Below are 26,569 nucleotides of genomic sequence, written 5' to 3'. Positions count from 1 at the left end.
CCCGTGAGCCATGGCCGCCGAGCCTGCGCGTCCGGAGCCTGTGCTCCGCAACAGGAGAGGCCACAACAGTGAGAGGCCCGTGTATCGCAATAAAAAACAAAATCATCACAGATACACGGGCTTCCCTGGTGGCGCAGTGGTTGAGAGTCCGTCTGCCGATGCAGGGGACACGGGTTCGTGCCCCGGTTCAGGAAGATCCCACATGCCGCGGAGCGGCTGGGCCCGTGAGCCATGGCCGCTGGGCCTGCGCGTCCGGAGCCTGTGCTCCGCAACGGGAGAGGCCACAGCGGTGAGAGGCCCGTGTACCAAAAACAACAACAACAACAATGTGCTTAGTTTGTAAAAGAGCATTTTCGAGAACTGATCTCCTCTTAGTCTTAGAATATAACGAGTACACGCCGAGTTAGGTTTGTTGTTAGGAAGATTGCCATTAATTCATGCCAGATGCAGGGAACACTGCAGTACATTTCAGTTTCCTTCCCTCTAGTTTTGCTCTCCTCCTTCTTCTTCCCCTACCTCTCCCCCTCCCCCTCCCCTTCCATTTCTTCTTCTTTCTCCTTCTTCTTTCCCATCTTAATGGATTTTTCACAAATATACATTTTTAAGTTTAATCTCCTTTCCCATTTATCCATTTTCCCTCCCTATTATAGCTTAACTTTGTATTAAGGCTATAATTCAGTAGTCATATCAAAAAAAAGGAAGAAGTACATAGCTTAGTGAGGCAGAGGTGAAAAAGGGGATCCAGAACTGTGGCAGTTTAAAAAAAAAAAAAACACTTCTCTTCTTTCCCTGCCCTTTTATTACTGAATAGGTGGATCATTTTCCACATATTTAACCAAACATAACCCCCATAAACAACTGAAACATCAACATACACTTTAGCATATATTTTTCGTGTTGTAAGTGGATCTAATTTGTGTCAACTTATTCATATGATATCAACGTGTACGTGTCGTGGTGGGGCAGGTCAGGGGTTGAGATTCAGGAGAATACTTGATGGCTGAATCACTCTATTTATTCATTCATTCCCCACCTTGTTTCAGAAAGTATTTAAGGCAGCTGGCTTGGCGAATTATATAATGAAAATCATAATAGTTGACTAAACTGGAATTAAATTTTTCAATTCACATTTATATGGCCCTTTATAGCTTTCAAAATGTCTTTACACAGTTTCATTTCAGTAAAACAAAAGGCCTCTAGTAATTTATCAAATATGTTTTAAATAAATAAATCCTTTAAAATGAATTTTTGTATAATACTTGATTTTATGTGATAGCTTATGAAAATAAAGTTATATTTATTTCTGTTGGTAGATAAAAGTACTTTTCTTTTTTTTTTTTTTTTTTGTTGCGGTACGCGGGCCTCTCACCATCGCCGCCTCTCCCGCTGCGGAGCACAGGCTCCGGATGTGCAGGCCCAGCGGCCATGGCTCACGGGCCCAGCCGCTGAGCGGCACGTGGGATCCTCCCGGACCGGGACACGAACCCGTGTCCCCTGCATCGGCAGGCGGACTCCCAACCACTGGGCCACCAGGGAAGCCCCAAAAGTACTTTTCTTTTTAATGGTCCAAGGATACTTGGTCTAATAGTGTTGGTTGGGACTTTGACTTCTTCTAAAATAAAATTATAATCGTTACAAGAAAACATTTGAACAAGATCAACTGTGACTATTTCCTTATAACAGATCTAAGGATATACACTAACAGAGGACTCTATGTAGTATCCGACATCACATGATTTCATTGCTTTTCTCTAAATCTAGGTAAAAACAGGAAAGCCTCAGGACAGAAAACTGTCTTGTAACTTATAAGGTTTCAGGATTTTCCCAAGTTGTGGGGAAAAAAAGCTAGAAGGACCTGTAGTCCTGGCTGTGACCTGCCTTAAGACAAGGTGAAAATCATGAGTTGAATGAGAGGGTATGGTTGTTAAACGTTCATTCGTTCATTTGAGAGTTAGCTCTGATCCTTATGAACAAGCTGGGTCAGAGGAAGGCTATGTTCAGACAGGGTTAATGAATTACGGATTCTTCATATGTTCACATGTTCTTAGTTGATTCTTTTCAAAAATACAAAATGATAAACAAAACAATGACATTTTAATTTAGCTAAAAAGACATTACTTGTTTGGTTGTCACAGAACCTGGAGCTATAATTTTTTTTTTTTTTTTTTTTTTTTTTTTTTGCCGCACCGTGCAGCTTGCAGATCTTAGTTCCCCAACCAGGGATTGAACCCGGTATAACTTTTCTCAGAAAGCAGATCAGTGGTTTACTAGGGTGGGCAGGGGTGGAGGGTAGGAGATCAAGTGCGAAAGATCACGAGGAAACTGTTCAGAGTGTCAGAACTGTTCTATATCTTGATTATGGTTACAGTTACAGGATTGTACACATTTACCAAAATTAATCAAATCGTATACTTAAAGGTTGGTGACTTTTGTAATATGTAAATAATAGTTTAAGAAATGAAAGGGAAAACTGCCATTTTGAATCAGATATAACCATAGCAAAATGTATCCCCCAAAAGATTTGGGTGGTGGAACATTGATGTTTTATAAGTATTTCAAGGGACACAGACTTTTAGACACTCCTTTCTTACCTTCTCAGTCGCCCTGGTGAGAGAAGCTGTTGGGGGTGCTAGAATTAAATCAGTGGACTTTGGAGAAGGTGGTTTCTCTAAATCATTGTTACTCTTTATAAGCAGTGTCCAATTGTAGCACCTGTTGCTTACTTAATCAAGTGCTGAGGGTGATAGCTATGGCACGGGGAAGGGAATCCTTACCATGTCAGTGGTTGTACCATGGAGCTCTCACCATCCTAAAGCAAGCAGGGAACCCAAGATTCACTTCAATAAGCAAAGGCACCTTTTGCCTTTTGGGAAAGAGAGCTACATGCCGGATAAGGGGCTTCCCGAGCATCCAAAAAAGACCTAGAATGTGACTACTCAATATTGAGCAATACCTAACATATACACAAATCCTAAATTTCAGTCTTTCTCTTTGTGTTTGACCTGTGCTTTGTTATTGAAAACTACAATGCTGTGTCCAGGAAAGGGTCAAAAAAGCTTTGGTTAGAACTAAGATACAAATGGGACAACAAAAATAAACAGCTATAAAAATGTTTATAGATTTTATGTGGACAAAATCAGGACCACACAATTCAGGATTTTAAAACGTGCACTTTTCTTCTCCAAGACACAAGTAAAGTTATATTACATGTTTCTTTCCTCTTTCTAACACACTTGCAGATTTACTCACTCACACCAACACTTAAAGTAATTAGAATTGGGTCAGTTAAGGGAATCCAAGAGTCTCTATAAATTGTATTAGCACCAAAACATGAAAAGTGACAGGCTCCAGAGGTTATCTACTCATTCTTCAGGACTTATTCCTAAATCAGGAATAGATGGCCATCTAAGGTGCTCAGGGCTCAGAAGAAAATAAGATGTCACTGCTTCTGCTGATGACCCATTTCCCTACCTAATAATCCCCAAATCTAGAAATTGACATCTAACCAGAACCTCTTCTACTCAAATTTCAGCTCAGTTCTTATTTTGTCATTATCTGAGATGTCCATGGAAAAGAACCCTAATCATCATTCAACTACCACAACTTAGTAATTATAATATGTACAGGGACATAAAAAAATGTTAGCAAGGAATGTAACTGCATTCCAAACATGTTTAAATGAAAGGCTGTACGTTAAAATGTTAGTAGGAGTATATGTATTACAGGCATAAAAATGCAGTATTTTCCCAGTAAATCCATGGTCTGTGGTTTAAAACTCTAATATATAGTTAATAAATTATATGGAAGGGAGTGAAATCATTTATCGTTTCATCATCTAAGCAATTCAACCAGCACAACTGAACTTTTTTAGACTCACTAGGACAGAGAGGAAGTTGATCCACAGGAACAGTGGTTTTGTATCAGACAACTATTTACTTTGAACCCCACTCTCAAACAGTTAGTTATTTTTATGGGTAAATCATAAACTGTTTCTTAGGAGCAATAAAAAATTATGCAGCATATATAATTTTAGTTTCAAATGAGAGTTTAAATTTCTAGAAATTACAACAAAACTAGGTAGTGCCAACATTAAAAATCAGTAAAAATTTCAAATTTTCTACAAAATTGAAGTGCTAATACCATACCATACCATACTTCAAAGTTTCTTTCCAAGATTGACCCATCTGTATTGCAGTTTGTACCCCCTTACAAAAGAAATCAGTACTGAAGTTTACCTATCTAAAAAAAAAAAGATATAACTGAATATGATCAGAATAGTAATTCAACGCATACTACTCACCATTCATGCATTGTTTCCCTATTCATTAAATCCATGGCTTCTTCCTGAAAGGTGAGAACGTGAGAATAAACTGAATGCCCTGTTCCTATGATTTTACAAAGTTTTACTTCGTTTGGCTGTAGATTTATTATTATTCACTGGGCTATAGTAGAGCTAGAGTACAAACAAATCTCTAAACAAGTGTCTGGTTCTCTACTTTTCATTGTTGCACCTACCACACCAGAGATCTATTACTTATGCATTATAGTACATTGGATATGCAGGAATTGATTAGATGAAAAACTTTGTACCTTTCTTCATTCAAAAGAGAAAACATCAAACATTAAACATTAAACTATTTTTCCAACCATTAATACTATGATATTAACAAATAGTACTCACAGCCCAACAAACTAAATGTCTTTCAGCATGGGTTTGCTTAAGCAAATGATGGTACAAGCATGATTTAAATCTAGTCATTGACATTAAAAACATGTATTACATATTAAGTAGGAAAAAACCACAAATGCTTTTTATGTAAAACTGTAAATGAGAAGTGCTCAGAAGGATGTTCCCCCAAAAGTTAACAGTACTTATCAATGAGTAGTGAGATCTGTGGCAGTTTGTTCTTTCTTTCTCTGTACTTTACCATATTGTTTGACCTTTTTATAAGTATGCAAGTATTTTTCACATAAATAGCTACTTAAAAAAATAACCCACATATGGAAAGACATCCTGCGTTTATGAATTGGAAGACTTAATATTGTTAAAAAGGCAAGGGCTTCCCTGGTGGCGCAGTGGTTGAGAGTCCGCCTGCCAATGCAGGAGACACGGGTTCGTGCCCCGGTCCGGGAAGATTCCACATTTCCACATGCTGCGGAGCGGCTGGGCCCGTGAGCCATGGCCGCTGAGCCTGCGCGTCCGGAGCCTGTGCTCCGCAATGGAAGAGGCCACAACAGTGAGAGGCCCGCGTACCGCAAAAAAAAAAAAAAAAAAAGGCAATACTACCCAAAGTGATTTACAGATGCAAGGCAACCCCTATCAAAATCTCAATGGCATTTTCTGTCAAAATAGAAAAATGACCTTGAGAAAGAATAAACTTGGGAGGACTACACTACCTGGTTTTAAAACTCACTACACAAAGCTACAGTAATCAAAACAGTGTGGTTCTGGCATAAGGACAGACATATAGACCAATGGAATAGAATAGAGAGAGCCTAGAAATAATCCCTTGCGTATATGGTCAATTGATTTTCAATAAGGATGCCAAGACCATTCAGTGGGGAAAGGACGGTCTTTTCAACAAATGGTGCTGGAAAACTGAACATCCACATGCGAAAGAATGAACTCTTTCCTTACACCATATACAAAAGTTAACTCAAAATGGATCAAAGACCTAACCGTAAGACTTAAAACTATAAAACTCTTAGAAGAAAACATAGGGCAAAAGCTTCATGTCATTGGATTTGGCAATGATTTTTTTGGATATGATACACAGGTAACAAAAGAAAAAATAAATTGAACTTCATAAAAATTTTAAATTTTCTGCATCAAAAGAGAGTGAAAAGACAATCACAGAATTGGAGATGTTTGCAAATCATATATCTGATAAAGGATTAATATCCAGAATTTATAAAATATTCCTACAACTCAGTGACAACAAAACAACTCACTTGAAATACAGACAGTCCCCAATTTACAATGGTTCTGCTTATAATTTTTCGACTTTATGATGGTGCGAAAGCAATGTGCACTCAGTAGAAACCCTACTTCAATTTTGAATTTGACCTTTTCCCGGGCTAGTGATATGCAGTCAGATACTCTCTCGTGATGCTAGGCAGCGGCAGCCATGGCAGCTCCTCGTCAGCCACGCGATCATGAGGGTAAGCATCCGATACCCTTACAACCATTCTGTACCCAGACAGCCATTCTGTTTTCACTTTCAGGACAGTATTCCATAAATTACATGAGATATTCCACACTTTATTATAAAATAGGTTTTGTGTTAGATGACTTTGCCTAGCTGTAGGCTAATATAAGTGCTCTGAGCACGTTTAAGATAGGCTAGGCTAAGCTATGATGTTCAGAAGGTTCAGTGCATTAAATTCATTTTCATCTTAGGATATTTTTAACTTATGATAGGTTTATTGGGACATACGCCCATCACAAGTTGAGGAAAATCTGTATGGGCAAAGGACTTGAATAGATGTTCCTCCAAAAAAGATATAGAAATGGCCAATAAGCATATGAAAAGATGCTCAACCTCATTTGTTATTAGGGAAATGCAAATCAAACCCATAATGAGATACTGCTTTACATGCATTAGGATAGGCATTATTTTAAAATATGGGGGAAAAAAAACAAGTGTTGTTGAGAATGCGGAGAAACTGGAACATAAACTGCTAGTGGGAATGTAAAATGGTGCAAACTCTGGGAAAAAATTGGTTTCTCAAAAAGTTAAAGATTAAATTATCATATGATCCAGCAATCCCATTCCTAGGTATATACCCCAAAGAATTGAAAGCAGGAACTCAAACAGATACTTGTATACCAGTGTTCATAGCAGCAGTATTCACAATAGCCAAAAGGTATCCTTTACCAGATGAATAGTTTTTTTAGATGGTATATACATTCAATGGAATATTATTCAGCCATAAAAAGAATGAAGTCCTGACACATGCTACAATATGAATGAATCTTGAAAAGATTATGCTAAGTGAAATAAACCAAACACAAAAGAACAAATATTGTATGCGGCCCAACATTGTGAATGTACTTAATACCATTGAATTGTAGTCTTAAAAATGGTTAAATGGTTAAAGAAAACCGCAACAACCCATAGTCCAAATTCATCCTGGCATTCCTAAAAACAATACTTCACAAATAATGAAGAACTTAGGATGGTGCTGGGGAAATATGGTGCTAAATATTATGCAGAACATGAAATAAGCAGATGAGCCTTCCCTTAAAGAGGCCTAGAATCATATTGGAAAGACAAGCTTTATTATATACATTTAGTCAATCTCCAAAGTAAGCATAGTCATAGCCCAGGAGGTGTACAAGATGATCCACTGAGAAGAAAAAAGAAAAAAAAATAGAAATTTAATTTACATACTTTAAAATCTAAGACAGTAAGAAATGAAAGCTTGCCGATAATAGACATACAGATTGACACTGGTGCCCTCACTCAGCCCATAGGGTCCAAAGATCTTGTGAGAGAAGAGCAATTTTTTGGCCTTTAGCTAAGTACAACTAATTGCAGTTTGCCTGTGCCAGGTTAGGCGGGCATATGGATATATTATCTAGTTTTAACTAAACCAAGCACCACAAAATGCACAAGTGCCTTAACAAGATTCCCACGAGAAATCTTGGACAGAGATTAGTAATGCAAGTCTGTGCAGACAACAGCCTCTCCTGGCACAGCTCCTCATCAGCCACCTGACTGAAAACACAATGCTGAGCTAATCTGCTTTGTCAAGGAGCTGGCTAAAGTAATTCTAATCCTCAAGACTATTGGAAATATGAATTCATATTGACTCTCAATAATCATCTATAATTAACAAAATAAAATTTAAAAATGTCTAGAAACATGATTTTATCTTCATCTCATCCTTGTTATATCTCTATCTTGCAAATATTCTATGATTCACACTATATGCTGGCACTCAATATACACTATATTCACAGTATATGGCAATAATGTAAATACAATATACATAGATTGGAAGCATGTGCTCAGTTTTTATTGATGCAGTGCGTGATTAAAAGAGTTTAAATATTATTGTCTACAGTATAAACAATAAATGTCATAAATAGTCTGTAATAAAGAGTGGTGTGAGTTGTGTGAGTTAAAATTTGACCTCGACATTGAAAGATGTTTAAAATCTGGACAAGCAGAGGGTGGAGGGGAGGCTGTAACAGCAGAAGGAACCATATGAACAGAAGTTTAGAAGAGAGAAAGAATATGGCAGGTTAGACGGTAGTGAGACTAGTTTGGCTGAAAGGGAATTTGCACTACAGAGCAATGAGAAAGAAAACTGGTAAGAGCACCAGATTTATGGGACCTTAAATAATTGAAGAGGCTGAATTTAAAGAGTTTGGACAGAATAGCATAGCTGTTAGGACCACTGGTTTTGGAGCCAAACAGAACTGAGTCAAATCCCAGCTCTATAACTTACTACCTGTGTGACCTTAGGCAAGCAACTTAACCTGAGCCTCAGTTTCTTCATCCTATAAAGATGATGACAATAATAAGGATAATGACGTGGTTGTACAGTTCCTATTAAAATGTCTGGCACATAGTTAAGTGCTCGATACAGCCTAGCTATTCTTCTTCTTATTATTATTCAGAAGGTAATGGGAAGCCATTGTAACTTTTTGCACAGGAGAGAAAAAGATGAAAATAATGTTTTGAAAAAGATATTTTGGTGTTGTTTGTGGAAGTCAGATTAAATTAGCAGAGATAGGAAATCTATTAGAATATTATTACAGTAATCTGGACCCAAGGGACAGAAGGAAGTAGTAATGGGAACAGAGAAGGTACTGTCAAGGAAGAATTAATAGGATTAGATGCCTAATTGGATACAGTAGAAAAATAAGAATTGAAGATGAACCTAGAGCTTTGAGTCTTAAAACTGTGAGACTGACTATTTTGATGCCATTATGGAAAATGAGAGAAATTGGGAAAGGAAGTTTAAGAAGTTAATCAGTCTTTTAAAACAATGGAATAACAGTAAATCTTTTCAGCAAAATGTAATTGTTAGTATAGTTCTTCCATTTAATATTGACGTAGATGTTTTCCTCTAGGGAGAAGCTCAAAGTATTTTGTAATTCACTCAATCCACAAGTAAAGAGCAAGTTTTCCCAGAACTAGGACAGAATTTTGCTTATTGTTTCTCCCACTGAAAGTTGGAGCATTCCCCAACATCAGCTATTTTAGGATCATTAGTAAAAGTGGGTTGACACTTTTATTATTTACATCTTGCCTATTTCCAAAACGGATATGAGATGGCTTATAATAAAATAAGATTGTTAAATTAAGGATTAAAAGCCAAGAGCCATGTAAGGGCAAAGAGTACTGTATGCTGGAAACCTAGGTTAAGGACAGTTGTTGTACTTAAGCACTGAACTTAGCTTTCAACTTTTTAGTATCTAAGGTAAAAATGAAAATAGGAAGTCACCCACTCTTGCTCTCTGAAGGAGGGTATGCTTGAAAGATTTTAGTTGTCCAGTGGCACCTTGCTCAATAAATGCTTGCTGAAAGAATGAAACAATTCTAAAAACTAAGATCAAATTAAATTTCTTTTAAAACAAGCTAGGCTATTCCCTTAGAGAAGGTCTCTTCATAAGAGAGACTAGGTACTTTGTAGGTTCCAAGGAAAACTCAAAAACAAATCACAGAAATCTAATGTCATTGCTTTACTAGACTAAAAAATGGTAACAAAGTCCATAAGACAGACTAACTGTGAAACCTGGCCAGCAGAAGAGAAAGCTCACAGGCACACCTTATGTAACAGACAATATCTAAATTGTCCCTATCACAACCATGCCCTGTACTCCAGCTGATATAATCTGTTTTAAATGGCCTCATCTTATAAACTTCCCCTACATTTGTGTCTAAACCCAGTTTAATCTATCCAAACTAGGTAATATAAAAAGAAGACTGTAAAATGTGTGGCTAAAGTTTATATTTGTGAATATATAAATACAAGGGATGCTAGAAACAGAGGTAGTATGTAAGTAGATAATTTTTAATTGATTTTACTGAAGGCACTACAGAAAAAGTCAAGTTCTTATTGGGTACCAATGATTTTATTTTCTATTTAACAAGTCGGGAAATATATGTAAAGTTATAGAATACTATGTTGTGAACGAACTGTTACGGGTTCAATTGTTCCCCCCTCAAATCCATATGTTGAAGTCCTGACCCTCAGTGCCTCAGAATATGACTTTATTTGGAGAGAGGGTCTTAGCAGAGGTAATCAAGTTAGGATAAGGTCATTCATGTGGGCCCCAATCCAATATGACTAATGTCCTTATAAAAAGGAGAAATTTGGAGATAGACACTTGTACAAGGAGAATACCATGTGAACATGAAGATGGCCATCTACAAGCCAAGGAGAGAGGCCTGGAACAGATCCTTTTCTCACAGCCCTCCGAAGAAATTAACCCTGCCAGCACCTCGATTTCAGACTTCTGGCCCCCAGAGCTGTGAGAAAATAAACTTCTGTTTAAGCCCCCAGTTTATGATACTTTGTTAGGGTAATCCTAGCAAACTAATAAACAAACTATTTCTGCAGGGACATTATTTGTTTAGGGGACTGGGAGAGAGGGGAATAAAGCCTGAGTGCTTTCAAACCTCTTGAAATATAAGCTCAATTGTTATTAGGAAAGGAAACTGACATAAAAAGAATAATTCCTGAATATTTAGGAAGAATTACTATGTTTAGAAAATCAACTTCCATGGTAATCATTCTGCAATATATACACATATCAAATTATTACATTGTACACCTTACACTTAGACAATGTTATATGTCAATTATATCTCAAAGCTGAAAACAAAAAAGAAAATTAACTTCTAGCTTGATGTTCTCAAGCTCTCTAATACCTAGAAAACAACTAACAACCACAGTCGAGAAGAAATTGTCCAGGACTTCCCTGGTGGCGCAGTGGTTAAGAATCCGCCTGCCAATGCAGGGGACACGGGTTCGAGCCCTGGGCCGGGAAGATCCCAGATGCCGCGGAGCATCTAAGCCCGTGTACCACAACTACTGAGCCCACGTGCCACAACTACTGAACCCCAGGCGCCTAGAGCCCATGCTCCGCAACAAGAGAAGCCGCCGCAATGAGAAGCCCGCGCACCACAACGAAGAGTAGCCCCCGCTCACCGCAAAACTAGAGAAAAACCTGCGTGCAGCAACGAAGACTCAACACAGCCAAAAAAAAATTAATAAATTTAAAAATAAATAAGTAAATAAATGGCTTAATTAAAAAAAAAAAAAAAGAAGAAGAAGAAATTGTCCATTAACTGCCTAACAGGAAAAGGGCAACTTAAACCATACCCTTACTTAAAAGTTGACCCAGAACCTAATATTGACTTGGGGCTGTGTGCTTGTTTTAGAATAAAAGCAAATATAATCAAATCAGTTTGTAGAAAATACAGGGAAGAAAAGAGCACATTAAACAGCACCACATGGAAGCAAAATCAGAATGTGGGGCTTTCCACAAGACAAATGGCCTGGCTTCTTCAATAAGGAAGTGTCATGGAACAAAAACGGGAGGGGAAGGCTGTTTCAAATAAGAGACCTAAAAGATCATGGTTGGAACATGTTTGAATCAGTGAAAAAGGCATTTTTTGAGAATCAGGAAAATTTAATCTGGACTGGTTATTAGATAAAATGAAGGAATAACTCTGTTAGATGTGATGATAGTATTGCAATTATGTAAAATAAAAAGTCCTCAGAGATTCATACTGAGTATTTAGGGTAAAAAGATATTAGGGATTTACTTTAAAGCACACTCCTCCCCCCCAAAACAGAAGGGGATAGTTGAAAAATGATGTACAAAATGTAATCAATAGTTGAAGCTAGATATTGAATACATGGAGGTTCTTTTTTGTGTGTTTTAAAATTTCCATTAAACGATTTTTAATGTAGTGTGCCAGGAACCACACATATATTAAATCCTTTCATCCTCACAAAAATCCTATGAAGTAGCTATATTATTTCCCCCATTTTGCTACAAAATGAAATTAAATAAATGCCTTTGTTAATGTCATTAGAGTGAAAGTTCAGAATGTAATGAGGCAAGAAACAGACATTTCTGTTTTGTACTTAAAAGGTTAAGTTCAATAGCTAAAAAGAAGTCATGGTTAAAGAATGCATGTAAAGAAATATGCAACTTAAGATATCTATCAGACAATTAAACTGCTGAAAATAAGTCTTAATTTTCCATTCAATCAGCACCCAGATTGAAAGTTAATGTTATTTCTATTTTCCCATTTCATTCATTTTCTACTTGTGTTTCATTTTATTTTATTTTAGCTTTAATTTTTGTTTTATAATTTTATTTAAATTTTTTAAATTGTAATTTAATTTGTACTGAAGTATAATTCACCTACAACACTATGTTAGTGCCAGGTGCACAACATAGTGATTCACTATTTCTATATGTTACAAAAAATTATCACCACTTGTGTTTCATTTTAAATGTTTATAATGTATATTCTGTCACTATGGAAGTAAGTTGCTTTACAATTTATATTACCAACCAGTTAAATTAGCCCTGATTTCAAGCTTCATAATCAAATAGAAACATGTAGTAATCAATTTTAAAATATTTGGTCTAATTTAGGGGAAGCCAAAAAAACTTGCACGAATAAAGCAGAGGTCCCTTTAACTACTAGTTTTAGGTTCTTTCATTAAGAATTTCTGAAATAGCTACATACTCACAAACAGTAGAAGAAGGTCTTATTTACTAAAAAGTAAAAGGATCTTTTAAACCATACTTTCTCGCTGGTGGATGATAAGCTGGGCGTTAGGGAAGCCATGGTGTGAGGGAGAGAGGGAGAGAGGGAAAGGAAGCAGGAACTGGAGTACAAAAAACTAGGGGTCCAAGATATTCTGGGTTTTGTGCCCCTGAAAACATGGTGAGGGTAGCTGTAAAAGAATCCAGTAATTTGGGGCTAAGTCTTGGCTTGACACTTGCTAACTCTGGACATTTGGTAAATTACTAAATTTCTGCCATCTTTAGTTTCTGACCTTATAAGTTTGTTGTGGGATGAAATGAGACCACAGATGAGACCTATTATAGTGCTAAGTGAATAATAAGTGCTTCATAACAGTTAAGCACCCCCGTCTTGAACAAAAGTCTGCTTGTAGTTGGGTGAGAAACAAAATCCCACCACCTGTGGGGGAATGGCGATTTGATCTTTTAAGTTCTGTGGCTAATCCTTGGATAAATCAAAGAGTTAATTCTGTATTAGGCTTTTGCTATTAAACACACACACACACAAAACATTAAGACAGTGAGGTACAACGTGTCCCTGAACTCAAATCACTGAGAAATGAACACAAAATGATAGCATAAAGACCGTTTTATGTGTCAAAAAAAATTCTTCACCTGGGGATTTAAGAAAACCATGATAACTATGGCTATTATGAACCTGAAAATTAATTTTCATCTATAGCATTCATCATCTTCTTTGAGATCCCTGAAAGAAATTAGATTCAAGGTAAAAGAGTATGCAGTATTTCAGGAAACTATCCGTTTATTAAGATAGTTAATAACCCAAATAAATAGAGGGCTCCTTAGTTGTTTTGGATTCTTTTTTCCAGAGAAACCGTTCCTGGAATTAAAAACTTAATCACATGTGACCTCACTTAGAATCACTGAACCACAGGTATTTTTTAAAAGAAAAATAAAATTTACTTTTTTTAACGAACAGCTGTCAGTTTTTCAAAACTTCTTCTTACCTGTTTGATTTGACGAAGGTGACTGGTGGAAGGCTGAATGGGAGAAGGTGGCACAAACTGAAATTTAAAATATGAAAGTCAAGTTTCCTTTAATGTTTCTGATTATTTCTAAACATTAATTAAGTCAATGTTGAATGACTTAAAATATTTCTTGAATGCCTAATGCAGGCTAGCAACAGCATTAATTAAATTTAAAGTTTTTAAAAATTAAAAATCCAATTGAATCTTTTTTTTTTTTTTTTTGTGGTATGCGGGCCTCCCTCTGCTGCGGTCTCTCCCGTTGCGGAGCACAGGCTCCGGACGCGCAGGCGCAGCGGCCATGGCTCACGGGCCCAGCCACTCCGCGGCACGCGGGATCCTCCCGGACCGGGGCGCGAACCCGGTTCCCCTGCATCGGCAGGCGGACGCGCAACCACTGCGCCACCAGGGAAGCCCTCCAATTGAATCTTGTATGAAAACTATACTACTTGAAAGTCTATATATATCATAACAGAACAAAACAATTGTTAACATAAATACGGGGCAGAACATCAATAGCACATTATGTTTATCTCTAGCTGTCCCTTCCCAAAGCACTAAGATCTTAAAATCACCTCATTTTTCCTTGCCATTTTTAGCTCATTATTAAAGCTTAGTGACAGGCATTATCCAGAAAAAACTGAAACAGTCATTAAATCAGCAGCTAACTTAATAAGCATATAAAAGAAACAAACAAAATAATTCCAAATATCTTGGAAACTTTCATAATAAGGAATGACTAAGGCAATCACGTTCAAGGAGTTCAACACATTTTACTCTTGCTTGGTCAGATACTTGCTGTCTAGGCCCTTTCTCTTTTGCAGGGCTATTTTCTCCTTTTTGGTCTTTTCTCAAAGCTTATGAAGACCCATGCAAGAGGGAAATGAAAGAATGGAGAGATTTAAAGCTGTGTGAACATAAGGCTTGAAAATTACCTTTAGAATTCATTTATCGATTCTATCTGTAGCCTGGTTGGTTCTTGAAACGCTAGAGAATGAATTTACCATATCTTACGTTCACATTATATCTTAAGATCACATTGAATTGTGTGTTTAAACATATTTAATGAGCACCTACCATATGCTAAAGCACTGTGCTAGGCCCTGAGGATCCAAAGACCAATAAGACATTCTCCTGTCCTTGAGAAATTCAAAGTCCAGGTAGGGAAAACTAGGCCACAGGGAAGTGCCAGAACAAGTTAGGATTTGTAGGAGTTCAAAAGCCAGAGAATATGATTCTGCCCGGGGTCTTCGAGATGGCATCACAGAAGAGGGCAGGAATTCATTAGATAGAAAAGAGGAGAGAGGCTATTTCAGGAAGTGGGAAGACATGCTCAGGCAGAGAGCCATGTTTGGGGAACAGAGAGATTCAGGGTGACTGAACCTTGGCACGTGATAGTGCATGGCAAGAAGCAAACTTGGGGGAAATTTGGCTGAAACCAGGTGGTTGTTTTTGTACTTTAGCCTTTGAGCCTAATTGGAAACCTAAAGCATAGGTCCCTCTGAGGTCTTAAACCTCAAAGGTATTTTAGCCAAGAAGATCATATCTATTTTAGAAAGGCAACCCTAGCAGCATATGCAAAACAAATTGAGAGTGCGGACAAGAGGAACTAGAAGCAGGGTCACGGGCCAGGTGAAAGATGACAAGGGTTTGACCGAAAAAAGGGAGGGATGAAGACAAGGAGGCAGATTGGAGGAACGATAAGAAAGTAAAAAGAGCTAAAGGTTGGCCTGAGGGTTCTAGCCGAAACTATAGATGGAAGGTGGTCAAGAAAGGCAGTAAGAGGAGCGTGTTGGACAAATAAATATTCTTATGAAGCAGATAGTCTGAATTTTTATTATGCTTGAAAATTTATCATATGACTTTTAAAGGAGATATTACCTCACCAATTATATTTTTCTGAAGAAAGTGTTGAAATCAGTTTTTTTCGAATCATTTCCTAGAAGATGGAGGAAACAGCCAAGGTTCAGTGACATTGACACATCCTCAACCAAAGTTCATAGCTTATGTTAGAGTTCACTCTTGGTGTTATACATCTTATGGGTTTGGACAAATGTATAATAACACAAATCCATTGCTACAGTATCACACTGAGCAGTTTCCCTGTCCTTAAAATCCTCTGTGCTCCACCTATCCATCCTGATCTTTAATTTTTCCGACAGAAATTGACTCTCTTTCTCATTATAAAGCAATCAATACATGCTCAGTATAAAACATAATTAACGGGGGAAAAAAGCATCATCCACTCTCCAGAGATGACCATAGTAAATATTTCAGTGTTTATTTTTCCAGATACTATTTTGCAGTTTGAGTTTTTGGTTTTTTTAAAGAACACATTCCAGCTCCACATCTGGGGCCACTTGCAGCTCTCAGCTCCTGGTCCAGCTTCTATCAAGATGTCTACTGTTCACAGAATTCTGTGCAAGTGCAGTTTAGAAGGTGATCACTATCCGCCCCCAAATGTAGACAGGTCAGTCAAAGCATACACCAACTGGGATGCTGAGCAGGACACTATGAACACTGAAACGGCCATCAAAGAAGGACCAAAAAGGAACTTGCATCAGCACTGAAGTCAGACTTGTCCAGCCACCTGGAGAGGGTGATTTGGGGCCTTCTGAAAACACCCACTCAGTATGAGGATTCCAGGATGAAAGCCTCCTCCATGAAGGGGCTGGTGACAGATGAAGACTCTCTCATTGAAATCACCTGCTCAGGGACCAACCAGGGGCTGCAGGAAATTAACAGTCTGCAAGGAAATGTACAAGATTGATCTGGAGAAGGACATTGTTTCTTTTTCTTTTTAAAAATATTTATTTATTTACTATTTTTGGCCGCGTTGGGTCTTAGTTGCGGCACACAGGATCTTTCATTGCGGCGAGCAGGCTTCTCTCTAGTTGTGGCACATGGGCTCTCTAAGTTGTGGTGCGTGGGCTCAGTTGCCCTGTGGCATGTGGGACCTTAGTTCCCCGACCAGGGATCGAACCCATGTCCCCTACATTGGAAGGTGGATTTTTAACCACTGGACCACCAGGAAGCCCCAGGACATTGCTTCTGACACATCTGATGACTTCTGCAAGCTGATAGTTGCCCTTGCAAAGGGTAGAAGAGCAGAGGATGGATCTGTCATTGACTATGAACTGACTGGCCCAACATACTTGAGATCTCTATAATGCTGGAATGAAGAGCAAAGGAACTGATGTTTCCAAGTGGATTAGCATCAGGACAGAGCAGTGTGTGTCACCTCCAGAAAGTATTTGAAAGGTACAACAGCAGTAGCCCTTATGATCAAGAAGGAGGGCAAAGGAGACCTGCAAAATGTTTTCCTGAACCTGGTCAAGTGTATTCAGAACAAGAAGTCCCTGTATTTTGCTGACTGACTGTACAACTCCATGAAGGACAAGTGGACTCACGATACGGTCCTGATTAGAATCATGGTCTCCTGCAGTGAAGGAAGGGGACACATTGAAAATTAGGTCTGAATTCAAGAGAAAGTATGGCGGGGCCCTGTACTACCACATCCAGGAGGACAGCAAGGGTGACCACTAGTAAGCGTTGCTGTGCCTGGGTGGTGGGGGTGATGCCTGAGATGGCACAAGTGTCCAGAAGTGGGGCTCCTATGATTCCAGGTGACAGTTCTAGAAACTCAGTTTGCAATTAACAGCCCCCTTGTACCCATCCCTCACCTTGCCTAAGCATTGCCTGACTTTCCCAGCAAGTTTCTCCTTTTAGCCAAAGAAATGAACATCCCAAGGAGTTGGAGGTGAAATCTAGGATGTGAAACACTTTGCCTCCCTTGTACTGTATGGTAAACAGATGAATAAACCGAATTTTTACTTTAGAAACAAAACAAACCCAAAATACATTCCAAGTATCTTTCCACGTTAAAATTCACCTGCAACACCATTTTTAAAGGCTGAATATTATACCATATAGAAGCACCATAGTAAGAAGCACCTATTTACGTGCCAGACGTGTCTTATCTCACTCAATTCTCCCAACAACCCCATGAGAAAATGGCACAATGGGAAATTTACACCAAAGATACCAGTGAGGTTTATTGACATCTCCGGAAACTAGTTCTATTTTAATACCTTGTTTCATGTAGAAAAATTGACATTATTATTGTCCCCATTTTAAAGATTAGAAAACTGATGGCCAGAGAAATTAAGCAACTTGCTCGGTCATACAGCTAATAATTGCTAGAACTGGGACTCAAACACAGATAAGGAAGGCTCATTCATTTAATCTGTTCCCTGTTGCTGGACATTCATACTGTTGCCACATTTTTTGCTTGCTTTTTATAAATAATGCTATGATAACCTTTAAACTAATCTTTGCACACATCCTCAGTGAATTCTTTAGGATAAGTTCATAGAGTTGGAATTTCTGGGTCACAAGGCTATTGATATGCATTGCTGACCTGCCCTACAGAATGCTTATACAAATTCACTTTCCAGCAGTGTATGAAAATATTGATTTCCTTGTACTTCTCCAACATTAGATATTATTGCTGATTTAAAAAAAAAATGTATGCCCACTCTTACGGCATACTGTAAAAAATAATCTATTTTCCAAAGCAAGTAGAAAATATTGTGATTTACCCACAGTTTGGGATATTCTCCCCCAATGTGCCCGTCTATTAGCACTGATCATTGAGAAGCTGTGCGGCAACATGCACCAAACCTGAAAAATTTAGGTTTATCTTTAAAAAGTTCAAATATATTGGGTTGGCCAAAAAGTTCGTTCGGATTTTGGGACCATGGTACAGAAAACCCGAACGAACTTTTTGGCCAACCCAATATATATCCACACACATATCTTTGAACAAGCAGAATTTTAACAAGTCTAATTCATACTACTGATGCTCATTATCATCCTCATTCAAATGCCCAGAAAGTTCACAATATAGAATGTGCAACACTAAGGTTTATAAGATTTATAATAATAATAAACTAATTATGAAAGACTTCCTGGAAGAGATTATTTTTAATTGATATCTAAGAGATGGGAAGGAACCAGTTTAGTTTCAGGCAATGGCTCAGAATTTCCTACTGGAAAACTTTATCCAGGAAATCCTGGGAAGATTGCCTGACTGAAGTTGATGACATCTGCAAGGATATAGTGTGAAATGTCTGGGGAAGGTAGGATTTGAACTTGAGCTATAGAGGTATAAGCCACAGTAAAGCTTTTAAATTGGACAAAATATGGATCATTTCTGGGACTTGGTTGGTGCTTTCAGTAATAACGTGGAAAGTTAATTGTAGAAAAGGCATCTGGAAGAGAATTCTCCCAAAGAGTAAGTACAGTACGTGGTATATGCAAAGGAATTACCTCAGATAATTTTTCTACATGAAACAAGGTATTAAAATAGAACTAGTTTCCTGAGATGTCAACAAACCTCACTGGTATCTTTGATGTAAATTTCCCATTGTGCCCTTCTCTCACACTTTAGGGGAAAAAAAGTCCTTGGGAGGAAGCAAGAGTACCAGCAGCAAGGAATGATGTCACAGGGCACGGAGGGTAGGAGTGGGAGTGGGGGGTTGGGAGGGTGCTGGGTGAAGCTGATTCCCAAGTGTTATCTCTAGTGAAGGAATTAAGATAGGAGGAAAGGTCATGCTTAGTTCCATTTAAGAGAGACCACAGAAAACTAATATTGTAAAGACATTAAAATTTTTAAAAATAATGTTTAACTTTCCTAGGTTTGCTATTTTTAACCCATTTCCTACTGTAGTTACTAGAGATAAAGCACTTAGAAAATTCTGAACAAGGGTTGTATGCTATGTTTATGAATGTCTCTGCCTAGTTCCCAAAATGATTTAAGGTGGCTTACGAAGATACTGAACATGAATCGAACGTAGGCTAGGAGGACAGAGCATAAGGCAGGGCAAGGAATGTATTACACACTCACTCCTGGGTGGGCCATAGATTGGATTTAGAGTTCATAGTTGCCAATGTGTAAAGCAAAACCTAATCAGGTAAATATTGGTAGCCATAAAATTAAAACGGACAAATTGCTCAAGTGAAGTACAACCGTTTCTGACAGGAAGATGAGATACTTTTCCTGGAGAAAAGACAAGGCTGCACCAAGTTTAACAGAGGTTCCAGGAAGAGAATTCCGAGCAGAAGCGTGGGGAAGCAGGCATGCCAGCCTCGGAGGTCTTAGAGGGTACAGCAAAGGGGTACTTCAGGGGGACGGCATAGTCCGCATAGCCAGAAGAGGGCCTCGGGTTTCTCTGCTCATCAGAAGTGGGGTGGGGTGATTTCCTGATAGTGGTGAAGAAAACATTTGAGCTTAATTAAGAAAATAATTGTGAGATAGCAGATTTTTACAAGCTTTGTAAATATACATCTCTATTTGTGCGTTAAATGGCACCCGAGATTCTTCAATGCCCTCTATCACCGCAATTTTTTCTAAACACTGTTCTACCTACATTTTAATACATTAAAAGCAGCGTCAGTTAAAATTTTTTAAAATTGTGGTAAAATATACATAAACATCAAATTTACCATCTTAAACATTTTTAAGTGTACAGTTCAGTAGTGTTAAATAAGTACATTCATATTGTTATGTAACCAATCTCTAGAATCCTTTTCATCTTGCAGAACTGAAACTCTATACCCATTAAACAACACCGCCACCACCATTCCACTTTCTGTCTCTGGGAATCTGAATACTCTAGATTCCTGCAGTACCAATTTTAAGGACAGTCTAGTATGGGATAGGATCCCATACTAGAAAACTTATGGTTCATGGTATCATTCAGTAACACTTTTCAAGTACAGTTGACCCTTGAACAACATGGGTTCGAACTGCACAAGTCCACTTACGCCTGGATTTTTTTCAATAAATATACAGTCGGCCCTTTGTATCTGAGGGTTCCCATCCACGGGTTAAAACAACCACAGAAGGGACTTCCCTGGTGGCGCAGTGGTTGAGAGTCCGCCTGCCGATGCAGATGACACGGGTTCGTGCCCCGGTCTGGGAGGATCCCACATGCCGCGGAGCGGCTGGGCCCGTGAGCCATGGCCGCTGAGCCTGCGCGTCCGGAGCCTGTGCTCCGCAACGGGAGAGGCCACGACAGTGAGAGGCCCACGAACCGCAAAAAAAAAAAAAAAAAAAAAAAAAAACAACAACCACGGATTGCAAATTTAATACACAATCTGTGGCTGGCTGAATCCGAGGATTCAAACCCTTGGATATGGAGGGTGGGCTATGGGACTGGAGCATACTCGGATTTTGGTATCATCTGCGGGTCCTAGAACCAATCCTCTGCCAATACCAACGGACGACTGTATTTTCAAAACAATATTTTTTCAACAGGGGTGTTTCTATTTTGCAATGTGGTATATCCGCTAGAAATGAAAACACCTCTACTGTTGATGCTTTGTGAAAAACATTCAAATAGTATAGAAATGCATAAGGTGGAAGTACAATTCTTCCTATAATTCCATGCTCCAGAGATAACTACTAATAATAGATTGATACATATCCTTCTCGACATCCGTAAATATATAGAAGATCATGCTATACATGTGATTCTAAACCCTGGGTCTAATTACCAGGTACAAAGGTTAGTGAGGCTGTTCAGGATGGTAGAGTGGAAAGATGGAAGGAACCTGGGTCTCTGATGACATCCCTGAGCTACTGAATTAACCAACCCTGGAACCTCCTTTCATAAGACTTCTTGTTGCTTGAGATAATAAATGTCCCTTATTGTTTAAGTCACTTCTAATTGAATTTTGTTACTTCTGCCTCAAACATTCTAATTGTTATGTCATTTTCCTAGATAACTCGGCCTATCTATACTTAAGGCAACTATATACCTCCATATGTCTTATAATTATAATGAGGTGATACTTGGAACAAAATAAAAGCCTATGTATAATGCTGTTACAGCAAGCTAAACCAATAAGCCTTGAAATTCCCATCATCAAATAAGTTAAAATGACTTCAGTTCTGCCAAACCCAATCCATTGTACAAGATGGTTTATTTTAAATATGCATGATATTAAGCTGAACCTTATGGGAATTAAGAGCCTAGAAATCCTAAGGAAAATTTTGCATTTAAAAAAATGTCAGGTACATAGTTTTCTCTACATATGTACTATTACTAGCAAAAACACATTTATTGAGCATTTAGTATGTACCAGTGCTGTGCTGAGTGCTTCACACTGATTAATATAATCACAACAAACTTATGAAGCAGATACTATTACATTCCTATTTTACAGATGAGGAAATTAAGGCATAGAAAGGGTAATCTGCCCCCCCCCCAAATAATCAAGCTCATATGTACGGTGCCATTTATAGGTCCTTTCCTCTCAGTCATTATTTAACCCAATCCAATCTGGCTTCTCATCCTACCCTTTTCTCCACTGAACTTTCAAGTTCATGAATAAGCTCCATTTTGGTAACTCAAAAGGACACCTTTCAGTCTTTATCATGTTTGACCACTTAACATGATACTCTCTTCTGAGTCTCCTCCCACCTCTCTGACCATTCCATCGTAGTCTTCTTTTGTGGGGTCTCTTCTGAGATTGATTTTTAAATCTGGTGATTTTTAAAGCTTTTTCCTATAGCCTCTTCTCTTCTCCTTTTATACTCTCTCCATAGGTCATTTCATTCATTCCCATAGCTTTAAATAATAATCTATTGATGAGTCCTAAATGTATCTCTAGCCCAGATCTCTATCCCGAGCTTCAAACTAGTATACGTAACATCTCCACTTAAAGATCTGAGAACCTCAAACTTAACATGTCCAAAACTAAACTCATCTTCCCTCCTAAGTCCACGCTTCTTCCAATGTTCCCTTCTTCTGTGGTACCACTATCCCATCAGTTGCCCAAGCTAGAGAGCTAGTAGTCATCTTCGCCTCCACTGTTTCCCCCTCTCCATCGAATCTATCACCAATTGATTCTATCTTTCAAATATCTCACGCATCTGCCACCGTTCTCCATGCCCACTGCCATCACGTAAGTCCAAGTTACTGTCAGCTGTTTGCCAGGGTTACTGCACTTGCCTATCTGAGCTTCTTGTATCTACTTCTGTCCTCTTCCAATCTGTCAATACTTTCCCCCTCTGCAATCAGGGTAATCTTTTAAAAATGCAAATTTGGGACTTCCCTGGTGACACAGTTGTTAAGAATCCGCCTGCCAATGCAGGGGACACCGGTTCGAGCCCTGGTCCGGGAAGATCCCACATGCCGCCGAGCAACTAAGCCCACGTGCTCAACTACTGAGCCCGCGAGCCACAACTACTGAAGCCTGTGCGCCTAGAGCCCATGCTCTGCAACAAGAGAAGCCACCGCAATGAGAAGCCCGCGCACCACAACAAAGAGTAGCCCCCGCTTGCCACAACTAGAGAAAGCCCACGTGCAGCAACGAAGATCCAACGCAGCCAAAAATAAATAAGTTAATTAATTAATTAATTTAAAAAACAAAAATGCAAATTTGATCAGGTCAATCACAGACTTAGAATTCTTTAACAGCTTTCCACTGACCTTAGGATAAAGGGCAGAATCTTTTTCTTTTTTGGCCACACCGTGTGGCTTGTGGGATCTTAGTTTCCTGACCAAGGATTGAACCCGGGGCCCCGGCAGTGAAAGCGCTGAGACCTAACCATTGGACCACCAGGGAATTCCCAAAGTGCAAAATCTTTAAAATGACTTGGAGAGCCCCACAAGATTTTGCACTAGTTTATATCTCCAACCTCACTTCTTACCGCTTCATCTTCCACTCTAGCTAGAATGTACTTCTTTCAAATTCTCTACACACTCTGTTTCCTACACACCACACTCTAGGCCTTCTAACATGCCATTTTTTTAACCTGGAATATTGTCTGTTCCTGTAACCAATATCCCAAACTAGCGAAATCCTACACAGCAGTAAGATCTCAACTAGTATGTCATTTCCTCTCTAAATCCCTCAAACTAGGTTAGATCTCCCTGGCAAGTAGATCAGGGCTTAATACATAGTAGGTTCCTAAAAATATTTGTTGACTTGGCTGAGTAGAAAAGAAGACTGGTTAGGTATGGAGGGCTTTTTTCTTTAACATCATTATTGGAGTATAATTGCTTTACAATGGTGTGTTAGTTTCTGCTTTACAACAAAGTGAATCAGTTATACGTATACATATGTTCCCACATCTCTTCCCTCTTGCATCTCCCTCCCTCCCACCCTCCCTATCCCACCCCTCTAGGTGGTCGCAAAGCACTGAGCTGATCTGCTATAGAGGGCTTTGATAGACAAGCAAGTGCTCAGTAAATGTTGAATGAATGAGTAACTGAGCAGATGGGTAGAGGAAGAAAGATTTGTTTAATGAACAGTTCTATTTTTTTCCCAATACACTACTATTAGTACATTTGTGGGAATAACATTGAATATCATTTTATAAAGAGGAAAATGGCCAGTTTTAAGATTAGGAGGCAATATTTGAAAATAGGTTCCAAGCTATAACATTTCATTAAAATATTATAGCTTCCATCATATTAAATCATATAAGAGAAATCTATGAATAACTGTATATCAACAATTTCCTCAGATAATCTAGGCAAAATGGACAAATTTCTAAAAACACGCAAATTACCAAACTCACTCAAGAGGAACTATAAAATCTCAAAAGACCTGTAAACAAGTAAAGAGATAGAATCTCTTTCCACAACCTCCCAATAAAGAAAAGTCTAGGGCCAGATGGCTTCACTGGTGAAGTCTACCAAACATTTAAAGAATCAACACCGATCCTAATAAAACTCTGCCAAAAATATAAGAGGAGGAACATTTCCTAACACATTCTATGAGATCAGCATTACCCTGGTACCAAAGCCAGCAAAGATACTACAAGAAAAGAAAACTACGGCCCAATATCCCTTATGAATACAGGTGGAAAAATCCTCAAGTAAATAATAACAAACCAAATCCAATAGTACATTAAAAGGATTATACACCAAGACCAAGTGGGGTCTATCCCAGGACTTCAAAGGTGGTTCAACATAAGAAAACCAAAGTAATAAATCATATTAACAGAATAGAGAGGAAGAAACAAATGATCATCTCAATAGATGCAGAAAAAGCATTTGAAACAATTCAACACCCTTTCATGATAAAAATACTCAGCAAGCAGACGAAAGACTGAAAGCTTTCCACTTATGATCAGGAACAAGACAAGGATGTGTGCGTTTTGAAACAAGAGAGAGGTGGTGGTTGAACAACATTGTGAATGCACCAAACGCCCCTGAATTGTATACTTTCAAATAGTTAACTATGTGTTATGTGAATTTCACCTCAATAAAACGATTCATAGAGTGAATCATTTATTCACTTTGGCTTACTGGCGTACAAGCCTATTTCCTATGTTTACAGGATAATTTGCAGATGAGTTCTAATTTAGAGATTGTATTATAACACCATGAAAAACAAACTATATTTTCAATTCAAGATAAATGTGAGATAAAGTCCAAGTATAAGCCTGAAAACTACCCTTAGGAGAGCCTGCAAGTTTTCCTCTAAAAATTAGAATGTTCTTTTAAAAATTGAAAGCCAGATGGTTTTATATATAAAAGCAAATCTCAATGTTAAATCCATGTGGGATTTAAAAGTTAATTCTGCTGCAGCTGCAGCAGCTGTACCAATCATAACCGCAGTCGATGTGTTTATTTTTCCTTCAGTAATGTTTAGAGCAATGTTTCTCAAAGTGGGAACTTGTTAGAGATGCAAATTCTCAGGCCCTGCCCGAGACCTCCTGAATCAGAAACTCTGGGGTTGAGGGCCAGTAGTCTGTTCTAACAAGTTTTCCGGGTGCACACTCAAGTTTGAGAACCACTGACTAAGACCAATGGTACAAGTCTATAAGCATTTTCTTACCAGACAGTGCTGTGCCATACACGATGTACTGTTTCTTCGAGTTCTTAATGTGTCAGATTGGAACACCTGTGAATTACCACTAAGAAGAAAAGGAAAACATTTGTCATTTAAAATCCATTACAAACATTTTTTAAAGAAATAAGATTTCAAATCCTTAAACAACAATGCCATTGATGTAAATGGCTTCTTTGTGGAGACAGCTGTGCAGATGTAGAAAATAGAACACACACACACACACACACACACACACACACACACACACACACACAAAGCCTTGGTTGGCTGAGCCTAAACAACTGTCCATGTAAGGTAAGGAATTCTCAAGCATGCCACGTTACCTCTAATCATGCTACCAAGAATAAATAGAATTTATTGTGGCCTTGGAAAGACATCATTTTCTGTGTAAACCTGTAACCGATTTAAATTTATGATTGAAGCTATTATGTGCTAGTACCAACTCCCTCTCGACTCCCAAACTTTCACATGAATGATAGGGATAGCCAGTAGCAGGGGTCGACAGAACTGAGATTTTCAGATATGTTTCATTTGGCCTGCTCAGTGTTAAAAATGTTTTTGAATTAGTTGTGTACACTGGGAACGACTATGGAGATTTCACATAAAGAATCCAGATTCCAGATTTCTGGATTCTACTGAAAATTTGCAAGGTTTTGCCACACTGGGCCACATTCCCCCATGGCAACAATGTACTGAAGCTGAGCAGCCGCTGCATGCTGAAGATGGTCCTTGTTCGCCCAGCTCTGAAGGTGCCCACCTGGCGGGCCTCAGCCTGATTTGAGGTTGGGACCCTGAAGAAGTCCTCTTTTCCTTTTTATGTTTTGTTTTTGTTATAACTTTAAAAAAATTATTTTATGTTGGACTATAGATGATTTACAATGTTGTGTTAGTTTCAGGTGTACAGCAAAGTGATTCAGTTATA

At 38.4% G+C, this 26,569-nt stretch overlaps 1 protein-coding gene and 1 pseudogene across 1 annotated transcript in view; one reads left to right on the top strand and one right to left on the bottom strand.

The window, feature by feature from the left end:
- Positions 1–26,569, bottom strand: part of PABIR3 (PABIR family member 3) — a 71,448-nt gene that overhangs the window by 38,344 nt on the left and 6,535 nt on the right. The window contains exons 3-7 of the mRNA XM_028482339.1: positions 25,633–25,711; positions 13,756–13,812; positions 4,301–4,344; positions 3,250–3,260; positions 1,552–1,612 (exon numbers count right to left, since the gene is read on the bottom strand). Of these exons, the coding sequence (XP_028338140.1) occupies positions 1,552–1,612; positions 3,250–3,260; positions 4,301–4,344; positions 13,756–13,812; positions 25,633–25,711 (252 nt within the window). The remainder of the gene's footprint in view (positions 1–1,551; positions 1,613–3,249; positions 3,261–4,300; positions 4,345–13,755; positions 13,813–25,632; positions 25,712–26,569) is intronic.
- Positions 16,155–17,358, top strand: LOC102986784 (annexin A2-like; annotated as a pseudogene).

This window comes from Physeter macrocephalus, chromosome 21 (genome assembly GCF_002837175.3).
Source record: "Physeter macrocephalus isolate SW-GA chromosome 21, ASM283717v5, whole genome shotgun sequence".
In the NCBI taxonomy this organism is placed as follows: Eukaryota; Metazoa; Chordata; class Mammalia; order Artiodactyla; family Physeteridae; genus Physeter; species Physeter macrocephalus.
Note: the sequence above shows the minus strand (reverse complement) of the source record. Positions and strands in the feature narration are given on the sequence as shown.